The following is a 14528-nucleotide window of genomic DNA, read 5'->3' on the forward strand; positions in this document are numbered from 1 at the left end:
TTATATGGTATAGGCGCACTTCCTAGCTTCTAGGTTGGCAGCTCTGATTCGGTGGTGTGTCAACGCTCCCCCACCCACGACTTAACTTGCGGCTACCCACACTACAGCCACATCCGCCTCTGAAGGGATGTGAAGTAACAAATAATAAACATCTAAATCATTTAAAATTCGTCAAGAATGCTTATATTAATTACTCAGCTCACAATAAATATTAACAGAGAATATTCCAAAAACAATATTTCAAATGAAGCAAAATTTACTCAATAAAGCTTGTACAGCAGGAACCATAATGTCGAAATAGCATCTACTGCACCGATGAGCGCGCATATCTTCCAAAAACGGCCGAGTGGAACCGACCGCAAAGCACGGTACGGCAAAGAATAACGAAATTATGAGTAACGATTCGGTACTTCATGTCCGCCAAAGTAAACGTTACTCAGTACCATATACATGATCTTGGTACTATGATGTACTTTTTATACTTGAATACGTTAGAAGTGGGTGTAATAATGAAATTAAATAAATAGTAAGTTTTAAATTATTTAATGTGGAAGATAAAAACAATTTTTTACAAATGCAAGATATAACGTATGTATTTGAAGTAACTGATCAGCGAAATGAAAATAATGTCAATGATTCAATCAACTAAATAGAATAAAAAACACACTGCCATTTATTTCAAAGTAGGACCCCAATTACAACGAGACCAAAAAAAATGGTAACCATTAAACTGAAACATTTCCTGGAAAAAACAAAAAAAAAATGTGTGTTTGTATTAATGGTGGTGGACCTGAGATCATCGAGGATTAATCTGCAGACACGGACCAAGAAGTAAGATCGAAAATATTTTATAACAGTAACCATCTAAATCATAGAGCCACGAACGTCAAATTCGTCAAGAAGGTCTATACAAATTACTGATCTCTCAATAAGTATTAACACAGAATATTACAATCCCAAAAACTATATCAATCAAACTAAATTTGCGCGATAACAAGGCTTGTGCAACAGTAACTATATTCTCTAAATTGTAACTACTGCGCCGACGGGCGTGCATCCTTAAATCTTCCGCAAAGGGGCGTGAAGAGCCGAGCGATACGAGCCGAACGTGGAGTACGGTAACGAGTAACGAAATGTATTTATGAGTAACGATTCGGTACTTCGAGTCAGCCAAAGTATTCGTTACTCAGTACCGAATACATACGGTTTGCTACAGCTCTGAGACAGACGTCTATTAGTGTTTTATGTAAAAATTTGTAGTAAGTCGGTCAAGATATTTTTGAGATTGCTGCCAATAACATTTCCTATTTGCTTATTGTATATTAGCGTTCCTCTATACCCATATGTCTATTGAACTTTTATTAGGCTATGTGAAAGAAATTTCAAGTAAATCGGTCAAGGTCTTCTCGAGATTTTTGCTAACAACGTTTCTCGTTCATCTTTACTACTATACAGAGACAAGCTGTAGTTAAACGTTATCACCAAAACTCTCGGAAAAGTTCTTGTGCGATTTACTTCAAATTTTTGCACGATACTCCAACAAACTTTCGGATGGAAGTAGGCTACACATTTTAATATATGTGATACATAAATATATGTACATCCACCATGCAAGGGGAAATGTTGTTAGCGAAAATCTCGAGAATTATTTACCGATTGACTTCAGATATTTACACGATGCTATAACAAACGTTTGGACATACATAACCTATACATTTTAAATATATGTAATATATAAAAACCTAAGTTGTATCACTACATAAAGATAGGTCGTTGTAACAATGATCCAAAAATCTTGAAAATTTCTTGACTGATTCAATTCACAGTTTCACAGTGTTCTCGATTAAATGTGCAGACCGACCCAGGCTTTATGTTGTTATTACTTATTGTATATAGATATATGTCAAACACATGAAGGCGAATCGTTGTTAGCAGAAATTTCGAAAAGGTCATGACCGATTTAGTTCACACTTTTATATAATACACTGACATACTTTCGGATGGACATAGGAGATATGCTATATGGCATATAAATGCATGTGTAATACACAAAGGGGAAACCTTATTAGCAAAAATCTCATAAGATCTTAACCAATTTATTTGAAACTTGTATACAAAGCTCTAATAAGACATTGGACAGATACAGAATGAATATTTTTAATTATGTACATAATATATGTAAACACACACACACACACACACACACACACACACACACACACACACACACACACACACACACACACACACCCATCCACACACACAGACACACACACATGTATAGGTTAGCAAAAATCTCGAAAAGTTCTTAACTGATTTACTTCAAATGTTTACATGAGACTCTAATACAGGTGCAGATGGACATAGCCTTCATATTTCTTTAATATATGCAGCGCATAAATGAATAGTATGTAAAAGGTGAACATCATTAGGAAAAAGCTAAAAAGTTCTTGGCCCATTTACTTCAAATTCTTACATGATTCTCAAATAAACGTTCTGATGGACATGGGCTACATATTTTTAATATATATGTTACATAAATAAGTACGTAATACATAAAGGGGAACGATGTTAGCCAAAATATCGGATATTTCTTGACCAGTTGATTTCGAACTTTCACATGACAGAGCCCAGGTTAGCACCCACAACATATCTGTCTTCAGTTTGGACACACAGGACCTTCACCTGGAGTAAGGGTCTGGGGTGTGATTCGGTATGACAGCAGGAACAATCTCATGCCTATACCACGCACCCTCACTGAAAATTTGTACGTCAGTCTAGTGACTCCACCTGATGCGCTGCCATTCATGAACAACATTCCAGGGGGTGTTTTCCAATAGGAAAACTCTCATCTTCATAACGCTGTTGTAACAGATCATCCTCCAAAGCATGTCGAATACTTCCTTGGCTGCTCGATCATCACACCTGTCTCCACTCAAGCAATATGGGATATCATCAGGCGACATCTTCAGCCTCCTCCACAACCAGCATTAACCTTCCCTGTATTCACCGGCTAAGGGCTACAGGCATGTAACTCCATCCCAAAAACTGACGCCTGGCACCTGCACGACACAATGTATGCACATCTGCACCCTTCCATTCAATACCCCACCAGTTACGCCGCTCATTAATGTACCAACATTTCACATTTACAGTGGCTTTTCTCGCGTTTACAGTAATCTGTGATTTTGCAGAATTAATTACTTGAATATGTTACCTAGACAAACGCATCCCAGAAATGTCATTACTCTACGTTAATTATTTGTTGGTGCTAGAATATTTTTCCGTCAGTATATGTGCTGAAATACTATAAATATTTAAAAAAAAATATGTAGCCTATTTTCATCTCAACAATTATTAGAGAATCGTGTAAAAATTTGGAGTAAATCTCTGAAGACTTTTTCCAAAGTTTTCCTAACAATTTATCCATTTTATTTACTGTGTATATTTGTATATTAAAATATGTAGCCTTTGGAATAGTCGATAGAACAGTGACTTGTAATTTCGAATAGTTCTTCACCAATATATATATATATATATATATATTGGTGAAGAACTATTCGAAATTACAAGTCACTGGTTTCTTGAGAAATGTACGACCCTATAGAAAGTCATATATTATCATCATCATAACAGAAATCTCGATTTTTGTTTCCACACCACTGATTCACATATAGACGACTCGGTGTTCCAACATCCATATATATTTAATATCCTACCCAAATAAAATTTGCTTTGTACTGATAACACGTTTTTAAATGAAGTGTACAGAATTTGAAGAGAAGTAGTTGCTTCTTTCTATATTGTTTGTTGTCTTGAGATTCTTAAACATAAAAAAAATTGTTTCATTAAGTACAAACTTTAATATATAAATTCATTGAGAAAGTAAGTTATATTAATGTTTCTTTTCACTTAAATATGGGGTGTAGTCATCTGTGAGTCTTCTGTGGACATTTAGGGAATACAGCAATTTTGCATGAAACAATATGTAATTTGAGTTCTTGTGTCAAAGTTTCAGGGTTTTCATATACAGAATCAGATTAAAGTGATGATGCCATCTTATAGTCTTTCGTTACAATGAAAATTCTGATTTGTAGTTCACATTATCATTATCACTGCTGTTACTGAAATAAAAGATAATCATTGAAAGAAAAGACGTTTGCAATACTGTATGAGCAATATGTTGTGGAATTTTATTTATTTATAGGACAAGAAAGTTAGGAACAATGATAAATCTTTGCCAAATGTGTAATTCTTAATGAAAAATACTTTTAGCTTACAATAAGAGATATAACTGGAAGGCATGATTTCGAAAACAAACTTGGAACATCAGTTTCCTAACGTATTTCTTGATAAAGTTTCTTGATTCTTTGATTTCGTCAGCCACCCTGACGCACCTTACCTAAACTAAAACCTTACAAGCGATTTGTTGATAAACAAATTTCAGAGGTACGTAATTTACATGAATAAACCATCTTAATTTTTGTGTCTTCTTATTGGTATACTGCCATTTATCAGAAATATTTTTATGTAGTTTGAGATACATTCTGTATTAACTGGAAACAGTCTAGTTCTTTGAGTGTGTTAGCAGTAAATCATTTGAAAGTGAAGAATCTCTGAAGAAATCAGAATGAACATATACAACTACTGTAATACAGGGCACATATCAATTTCCACTCAATGGCATCACTTTAATTCAATATTTTTATACGCCTTTTCTACATATTAACCACAGGCGCTGAACAGTTATGAAATGTTAATAAATTGATGGGTTCTATCACAGTTTTCTTCCTCTTAATAGTGAATTCGTTATGTTACATACTTTAATTTATCACATGATAAACAAAATACATGCTTTACTATTGTTTGCATACACTCTCATTTACGTACCTGTAACCATTTGATATTATGTAAATGCTACTTCAAAAGTACCATTAGTTTTTCAAGCATAGTATACATTTGTACTTATACACTATTGTTCATAGATACTAAAGCTTGTGGAGTCACCATCCGTGCAGTATTCTAGTCATCATCTGATGCTACGTGCCTTAAATGTATATTCGGAGATTATTAGTATAGTGCTCATTTGAACATATATAACTGAGCACATGACAACTGAAATGAACAATAAAAGAGAAGTGCATCATGTGACTTCTTACATTTCATTTACGTAACGTTTGTAACGGTTTTTAGATGGTATTACTTGCCACAGGACAGAATCTGCAGTTTCCTTGTCGAATGTTAACAGAAAAAGTAAGGCACATGTGACTAACATTAAAATGTATCACTGACAATGGGTCGGTTCGAGAAATTTTTCCACTCAAGCAACATAATATTTGCTTCTCACTTCCACCCCACCAGCTCCTTCACGTAATAGTTGCCTTTTCTTGAATTTTTATATCTTTGATCATGTCAGAAATATGATGATCTCCTTAGTAGCTGAACAGTACCACTGACTTGCATGGTGGACCTGAGTTCCACTATGGGAGAGCGCACCAATTTAAGCTGACCTTCCCGTTACTGAAATAGCATCGGTTGAAGATATTTGCACGGAGCTGGACTCACATTTGAAACTTATATATCTACAGATGTTATTAAAAGCAATGGAGGCACATGTGAGGAAACAGTGAGCTTGCCCCATCTCTCAGAAGGAAAGGCAAATCGATATTATAACATTTGTAGACTTCGAGAAAGCTTTTGATAATGTGGCTTGAATACACCTTTGAAGTTCTGGAGATAGGAGCAAAATACAGGGAGCGAAAGTTGTATAAACATTAGTATAAAGTTTCCCCTTTATATATTATATATGTAAATATATGTAGCCTATGCCCGTTCGTATTTTTGATAGAGGATCGTGCAAAACTTTGAAGGAAATCTCTGAAGTACTTTCCGAGATTTTTGGTAACGACCTAATGACCTTAAGTAATGACCTGTCTTTATACTGGGTGTTCATTTTAACTGAAGACATTGAAATATCTCGAAAACTACACATTGGATCAAGAAACGTTACAATTCTAATTCGTTTGTCTCATCCAATGATACCACACTCGAGCCGCCACCCCACCCAGTGCGTGGGTGGCACAGAGAAATTTTGGAATCCGCAGTGGCGGCCCGCGTTTTTATTGCATATTACGATTCTGTGGCAAAATCTACATACGTTTTGTCTGAAGCGTTTTCTTCGATTCGTCACAGATGGCGCTCTAATTGGAGTAATAGAAGTGGGTAACAACTGTAACTGACGACATGTTACTCAATGTCCCTTGAGTATCCAGTGGCTCATGGGACCCCAACTCTTTGCTGCGAGGGCAGGACACGGCAGTGTTTGATAACTTGTAATTGGAAACCCTATTCGCAACGTATTCCTCCGACATATCGAACAGGGGACTACTCGACGCGTCACTGTGGTCTTGGTTCGAGGCGAACGCTACTCCACTTTCCCAATAAGAGTAAGAGTGTTCAAATGTAGTACCGCAGCTTCAGTACACTTAGTGATCTGCGTTTCAAATGACCATATGCAGGACAGAAGCAAATCTGCCGGAATATCATCGCGAGCATTTCCGATACGGTCGACCATATTTTCACGCCCTGTGGCACTTGCTGGTACACCTTATCTTCTAAATATGCTCACAGAAAGAAATTCGGCGGCGTCTAATCCGGCAACCTAGAGGGTCCAATTAATAGGGCCACATTATGCCGATCCACCGGGCTTTGAGTAATGCACTAGCCAACCGTCCTACTGAAACTAAATACATTGTCGAAATGTCCTGGAAAACATCATGCAGTAGTATGTGTAGTTCCTGTTCCATTCATCGTGCCGTCGCTAAAATACTGACCAATGAATTTGTTCCCCATGATGCCACACCATATGTTAACCAACAAAGGACGTCACTTTTCAACTTGCCGTAATCAGTGGAGTATCAACACTCCAGTAATGCATGTTATGCCGGTTAACGCTACCATGGTTTGTGAGTCTAGACTCATCGGAAAATAATACTTCAGCAAAGAACGTAGGGGTTATTTGGATTTGTTGACGTGCCCGTTCACAAAACACTGCCCTGTTATGAAAATCGGCGCCATCGAGTTCTTGATGCACTGACACGTGGCGTGCATATTATGTATAACGATGCAGTATTGTGACAATACTACTTGCGGATATACCGGAATCGCGGTATAATTTCCGGGCGCTCATCCGTGAGTTGTGGTGCACTGCCGCTAGTACAGCTACTTCATTAGTTTCTCCTGCAACACGTTTGCTTCGTGGTCTTTTGCCAGTCTGTATGCTGCCATCTGACGTAAACACAACCTTGTAAAAGAACGAACGAGAGCAACCTTTCTCCAGAAAGCGCTCGGCATACAAGGCAACAGCAGCCCCAACTCTGCGGTTGCAACATTCATCGACCACTTGCACGTCTTTTCTCCTAATGATAAGTGGGTGTGCAGCCATTAAACACTGCGCAAGTTTTATGATGTTTAGAGCCGCTATCTTTTCTACGTCTACACCGTACGTGAGCTCCGGTCGCAGTGTACTGCCTGTTATGATACACCGTAGTTCGCTACACGGCCTCGTATTAATACAACGTTGCAAATGGGATTTCCAACCACATGTTATGAAATATTGACCTGTATATTGAACTTTCCTACCCTCGCAGCATGGAGCTGAGTTCCCACGTGCCCTCCGAATACACAAGGGCCATTGAGTAGCATATCGTAAATTACGGTACTACACCTATTTCTATTCCTCCGATTACAACGCCATCTATGGCGAAACCAAGACAGTGGTTCACACAAAACGTATGTAGATTTTGCCTTAATTGCGGTCTCCAATAAAAAATGTGGTTTCCCAACAAAGATTTCAAAGTTACCCCATCCACCCACGCTAGGGGTGGGGTGGCGGGTCGAGTGTGGTGTCACTGGGTGTCCCCTTCCAAGGCAAATTGGAATCATAACTTTCTTTGATCCGATGTGTAGCTTTCGAGGTATTTCAATGTCCTCAGTTAAAATGAACAACCTGTGTAGTAGTATAGAGTTGTGCTTGATAATCTAAAATTTCATTACATCTTTGTTTTTATTACTCTGAATTAGGAAAGGATAGATACAGGGCGGTGGCCTATCCCCGATGTTATTCTATCTGTACATTGAGAAAAGAGTAAAGGAAACCAGAGAAAAGCGAGTAGGCTGTGCTGTGCCAACCGATACGTCTGCACAACAATTTAGTAAACAGGGATAGCGGTTTTCAGTTCAGTGCAGCGTGGAATCCCACAATTGACCAAATACGTCAGGAACGCTCCGATCTGAAGGCAGCGGCGTCCGCAGAAGATTGGATGCGACAAGACGACGCCACCACTCGGCTTACATACGTAAGAAGTTGAGCATAAAATTGTATGACGAGAGCTGTTATGCTCAACTTCTTACATACGTAAGAAGTTGAGCATAAAATTGTATGACGAGAGCTGTTATGCTCAACTTCTTACATATGTAAGTACATCTTTATATACGAATATTAATTATTACTGTTTTGTATTTTTCTTATTCATGACTAACTTTGTATCCTCCTTATTTAGGTAATATAGATTCTGATGAAGACTCCCTTAGTTTAAGAGTCGAAACCATGGTCAATTCGACTATAAAATCCATTGCAACCAGCGGACTGTCCTTACTATAACAAAAATTAGTTGATTTGTGCCCATCTTTTTTTAATCTCCCACGTATGGATTCCTGCTCGAGATGTGACGTTTGGCGTGTCGGTGTTCACAGATCAAGACAATCTTCCTGCACTGGCTGCCGTGCGTGCTGCGCATGAGCCGGCCTGGCATGGAGGCGGAGGCGGCGGCCGGCGGCGCGCGCAACAAGACGCTGCAGCTGCGCGAGCTGGAGCTGAAGGAGCGCTCCTCCAAGAGCCTGCTGGCCAACGTGCTCGACATCGACGACGACTTCCGCCACCACGGCGGCTCCGCGGCCGGCACCTTCCTGCGCGGCGGCGGCGGCGGCGCGGGCGCCGGCGACGACTCCAGCAGCACCGGCGGCGGCACGCTGCTGCACGGGGCGGGCGCCGCCGGATCCTGCCTCGGCCCGCATCGCGAGCTCACGCTCATCCTCAAGGAGCTGCGCGTCATCACCGACAAGCTGCGCAAGGAGGACGAGGCGGCCGAGGTCACCAACGACTGGAAGTTCGCCGCCATGGTCGTCGACCGCCTGTGCCTAATCGTCTTCACGCTCTTCACCGTCATCGCGACTATAGCCGTGCTCTTCTCGGCGCCGCACATCATCGTCACGTAATGCGCCGGGGCCGCCTCCTCTCTTGTCTGTCTCTCTGTCTTCACCTCCTCGCCATGACTCTTTGTCTCCCCGCCCTCGCTCCGCCGCTGGGCGGCAGACGGCGCGGGGGCTACCGGTCACGTTCGGCCCCGGCTGGACCGTCTCTCGTGACACCAAAGTGTACTTCGGCGCGTGGCGCTGCTGGGCGGTGACGTCAGTGGCGGGGCCGCTCCACCGCGCCCGGCAGCGACGCCTTTCTGACGCCCGTCGCCCTCCGACCCCGTACGGGGGCACCGGGTCGTTGCCGCTCTCGCACCCGGACCCAGCGGCCGCGCTGGCCGAGGTTGCGCCGGGTGTTCGACTGCGAGTGGAGTAGGCATCTCGAAACTTTCCGACAAGTCTTCCCAACAAATTCACAAATTGGTATAGCTAGTGGACTCTCGTGACATTGCAAGCCAGCCAGTAGGACATGAGAAAGTTAGGTACCTCCGGTGCGCCAGCGTCCTTACAATCTAGAAGCGCTGCACTAATATTAATCGCTATACGAACGATCGCGGGGCACTAACATTCGCCGACCGCGACCGTTTCGTATGAACTCTGAAGCGTAAAGCTTCGATTCTAGATTTCGGTTGTGATTTTGACGCTGTATTGGGCCTCAATTTCTTTAGAAACACTAGCGAATTGACTTGGAGTAAACGTACGTTTAAAAAAATCGTGGGCTACTGTTGGAAGCTATTTCGTTTCTATTACCTTTTTCTTTTACTCAACCTTCGCTTCATGACGGGCTAAGTGATGAAGTAGTGTAATTTTTTCTTTCGCAGGACTGGCTGGAACAGTCATTTTTTTTAACAGACGTGAGAAAAAGGGTGTCGAAGCCGCTAAGTGATCACTCGTGCGAAAAACTGAAGTGGTCGCCAACTGATAACTTGTAACCGAGTGACACTATCTGGGGAGCTTCATTCCAGAGCAGGTTCAGTTGCTCAGGACCTCCGAGTTTATTTTAAAATGCGAAGTACACTCAATACATCCGCCTAGGAGAGCAGTCGTCGAATTAAATCTTGTATTCCACTGTCAGTATTGTTTGTTTATAAAGATTACGCGAGTGCCTGTTGTAGAATCGACAAGTTCCCTGCATGTATGTACTCCATCAAACTAGAAACGCGTCGTGGATGTCTGCAACATACCGCGGTTCCACACTTTCTGTGAATGGCAAGCTACGTCATATCAGAGATAGTGATGTTTCTAGGGGAGACACTTTTTAAACCCAGTGAATTGCGTACAGGGATTAGCAACGCAAGACTTTCTGTAGAGGGCAGTCATATTTTTGAACAACAGTATTATTTTGTGACGACAGTTGTTGCAATTTATTCAAAATAGACGAAAAAATTTGTTGTGATAGGCGGATCCCCCACCCTCATGGACATAAACTACATGCGTGAGGATGGAATCTTTTAACGTTAGTAGAAGTGAATCAAAATATTGCTCTTTTTGTAAATATGCATTTACTGATAAGTATTCTGCGCTGTGGTCTTACTTCTGTGGCATGAAATCATTTGCGCGAATGTGTGCCAAAATGTTTGCCAAGTGTCCCATTTTGAGAACTGATGCCATGCAAAGTGATGTGATTGAGGCCATTAAATGCAGTAGAGCATTACTCCAGACCGTCGCTCAGTAGCTGTCGCTCAATAGTCATCTAGCTCAGTCTCCTCTAGTACCTTCCTACGCTCTAAAATTCTTCCGTGTAAAAGAGCAGCCGATTTCAGAACTATAGAATGTAGGTAGATTGCTTCTTTGATCACATGTGATAATTCGACAATTTCCGAACGGTATTTACACGTGGGAGTTTTGAGTTAATTTCCAGGCAGCTTGTCGAACGACTTACAAAACATTTTACGCACTTTTTTATTCTCTACGTTATGAAGTCACGAAGTGCTCGATACAAAGAAAAGTACTTGCAAATCTCCACTTTGCGGTTATCTGACACTGATTTACTATTCTTTGAAAACAAGAGAAGTGAAAACAAGACTTTCTGTATTTCTGATGTTATACTTTCCTATCAAGGTTTAAAAACAGGAGCTACGAAACACAAATTAACGAACTGTGGAAAGCTCTCTTTGCCTCAGTAGAAGCATTGTAGAAAAAAAAGAACTTCTAGAGCTTGCTGTAAGTTGCGCGTATTTTGTACCCCTGAACATAAGTAATGAGGTTATGCCTTCTGCATGCCGTTCCATAGTAAAAGTAATTTAGATGGACATCCTTTAAATGATGCTAAATACATATTTTGCCATATCACTTTTGTAATTTAAATATGAAATTCTACATATCAGATTTCTGTCATTAAAAGATTAAAGCAAACAGATAAAAATCTAAAACTCTCTAGACAGTGAGACTTAATATGATTACTGTAAAAAAGTTTCTCTTGTCAACTTGCTAAAAAACAAGATTATACTTACTATTGCTCTATTAATCTAAACATTCATACACTTCTAACATAGTATTTAGGGCCTAGGAAAGCAAACAACGTGCTTGATAGGGTCGTGCAGCTCTAGAAGGACTTCCTTTCTTCGAACTGATACCATTAGCCTCTTTATGAGGACAAGAGATTAATCTATATACTTAGTTGAGAGCTGTAGCACTGAGAGCAATATATTTCTGTAAATCTCGTCCTAGTCACTTAAAAGTAAGTAGAGTAGAAATGATTTTTTAAAAAATGTTCTTATATTAATTAGTACTGGTGAACTCTCAAGAGGTTACAGTAATAGGGGCTGACACCACTTAACTCTAGTAGCGAATGAAGTTGCCAAGGGCTATGTGTGCAAACACCTGTTCTTATTCTTTAACATGTACAGTGACTGCCAGATAGATTTTCGTGTTAGTATATACCCTGAAAGAACAACTACCACAAAAAGCAGGAATTATACATTTCTGTGTATGCTACAATGCATAATATATGTGTTTATGCATATTGCACTCTGGCAACAGTAAAGCTACAGAGTTGTTTCATAAAACTATATGTAGTATACTAGTATCTGTTACATCTTTTAGAACCCTTGTGAATATAGAAGGGTGTTCGACGGTCTGGTGTGATGCTAAATGGGATTCAAAGTGTTGACTCAAGCCTCCATGTTAAATTTCATTTGACATAATGTTAAAATTACTAATACTTTTGAATACATCAGCACATTTCTGTGAAATTTTGTTTGTGAATTCTAAATTGGTTACGGTGAAAAGCTTTATGGTGAGACACAAATCATAATCATATTTATGAAATGCTATGCTTAATTTTAATTGTGTTAGTGTTAATGGATCTTTCCCAGGAACACAGAAGACAAATGAACTGATGAGAGACTAGATATTATAGGAACCGAAGTGTTAAACAGTTTCAATAATTTTTATACTTAAATAAATGCTCAACTTCGTAAATGGGAAAATATAACAAATTGCCATGTAAAAATTGTTATTGAATTTAATAGAATGGAATTGCAATTTTACCTGAATTCTAATGGGGTTTTGTAATACTGTCAACTTATCTTCTTTCATCTCGTATGTTGTAGGAGCGTTTTAGCTCCAAAAATCCTGCTATCCTGCAAGAATTCATCGGTAAAATTGAACACTTTGTCCATCACATATTTCATAACACCAGCTTTATTTCTGATGTAACATGTTCAATATTTGAATTTGAAACTAAAGTATGTATAATACCAGAGCAGATAAGAAATAATTTCTCGATTTTATTCTTGATTGATGTTTAACACATTTGAAATTGTATTGTTGTTATGATAAGTTGATTTTACTCCACAGAATTTATAAAAAAAGTTGTTTGATGTAAAAATATAACACTGTTGGTATATATAGCTTTTTAGACTACAGCCAAAATAATTTACTGCAATAAACTGAAATGATGCAAGCAAACCTCACAATGGCACTGAAAATAGAGATTTTTACTTTTCTCAAAATTTATACAAATTTTTCAAAATAATATTGGTTATATCTGTTGCTATAAATTCTGCAATAATCTAAACTGGTTGTTTCCCTTTTGTATACCACAATCTACTGTAAAGAGTTTTGAGAGACAAATAATTTGGATATGCAATCTATGTTATCAGTTCATTTTCACACTGGGATATCACATAATTTCTTCATAGATTATGTTATGAATTTCTTTATCTGAATGTGCCTGCAGTAGTTGTTCAGATGTTAAAATTTGTTTGGCATTACCCTGTAATTTGCAGCATAAGTTAAATGCTTTTTGTTCCATTCTGTGTTTTGAAGTCGAAATTTAAGTCTTCTTCTTGGTTTTGCCCAATCCTGAGTTAATAATTTATGCACCACCACTAAAGCAAATTACTGTCCAGAAATCTGTTTTAGTAACTTCCAGCTGGGGTACTTTTCAGATACACAATTGAGCAGGGATACCTATAAATCATGAATCATTCCTAACACCTCTTTCTATTTCTCTATGACAATCTACAAAACTTCCCTTCGCATAAACACTGATGGTGCTTCAGCAGGTTACCGTTTTGACCTGTTGTTTGTATTGAGTTTAATAGTATAAAAGGTCATCAGGTGATCATAATGTTTGTCATTGTTAATGATGTAGTTGATATTACAGTTTAAAGAAAAATTGTTACATAGTTATAATAAGAATAAAATCACAAAGAAATACTGTAATTTACAGAAGTAAGTTCATGAAAGCTAAGTATGTACTTATATACTATAACATGATCTGCTTAGAAAAATAAAACATGTATATCTATATGATGCCTAGTATTTTTTGTTGCAATATACTAAACACAAATTTGTTGAAATGATACTGCCAACATCTAAAAATTCATTAGTGAACCTTCCATGAAACAAAAGGGAAATAGTGGCTGTAAATGAGATTTCTAATTGTGAGATGCTTCTTTTATGTACAATTTTATAATGACATAGACAATTTCTACATAGCTCTTCGTCATCTCACCAGTCTGCATGACAAATATCTGTAAGGTACTGTCTTTCATCATCCAATTGCTCATAGTGTTCTCCCTTGTACATATTTGGTGAAAGAATTGTTAATCAGAGAAGAGATGTAATGTAATCATAATGTACAATACTACGAAAATACACTTGAGACATATTATGTAAGAAGTAATATTTAATTATCTATCCTTGTAAGTAAAATACTGTTTTGTTATGATACTACGAATTTTATAAGAAGTTCATTTCTGGGTCCTGAACTGAAAACTTTGTCTGCATATTTTTTCCAAATGCTTTACAGTAATCAAATATGT

At 38.7% G+C, this 14528-nt stretch overlaps 1 protein-coding gene across 1 annotated transcript in view; it reads left to right on the top strand.

The window, feature by feature from the left end:
• The window catches only part of LOC126484874 (neuronal acetylcholine receptor subunit alpha-7-like), a 392787-nt gene extending 378407 nt beyond the window's left edge, over nucleotides 1-14380 (top strand). Inside the window, exon 11 of the mRNA XM_050108470.1 lies at nucleotides 8755-14380. Coding sequence (XP_049964427.1) covers nucleotides 8755-9276 — 522 coding nt within the window. The 3' untranslated portion in view covers nucleotides 9277-14380. The remainder of the gene's footprint in view (nucleotides 1-8754) is intronic.
• The last annotated feature ends 148 nt before the right edge of the window (nucleotides 14381-14528 follow it).

Source organism: Schistocerca serialis, chromosome 6, assembly GCF_023864345.2.
Source record: "Schistocerca serialis cubense isolate TAMUIC-IGC-003099 chromosome 6, iqSchSeri2.2, whole genome shotgun sequence".
Classification (NCBI taxonomy): domain Eukaryota; kingdom Metazoa; phylum Arthropoda; class Insecta; order Orthoptera; family Acrididae; genus Schistocerca; species Schistocerca serialis.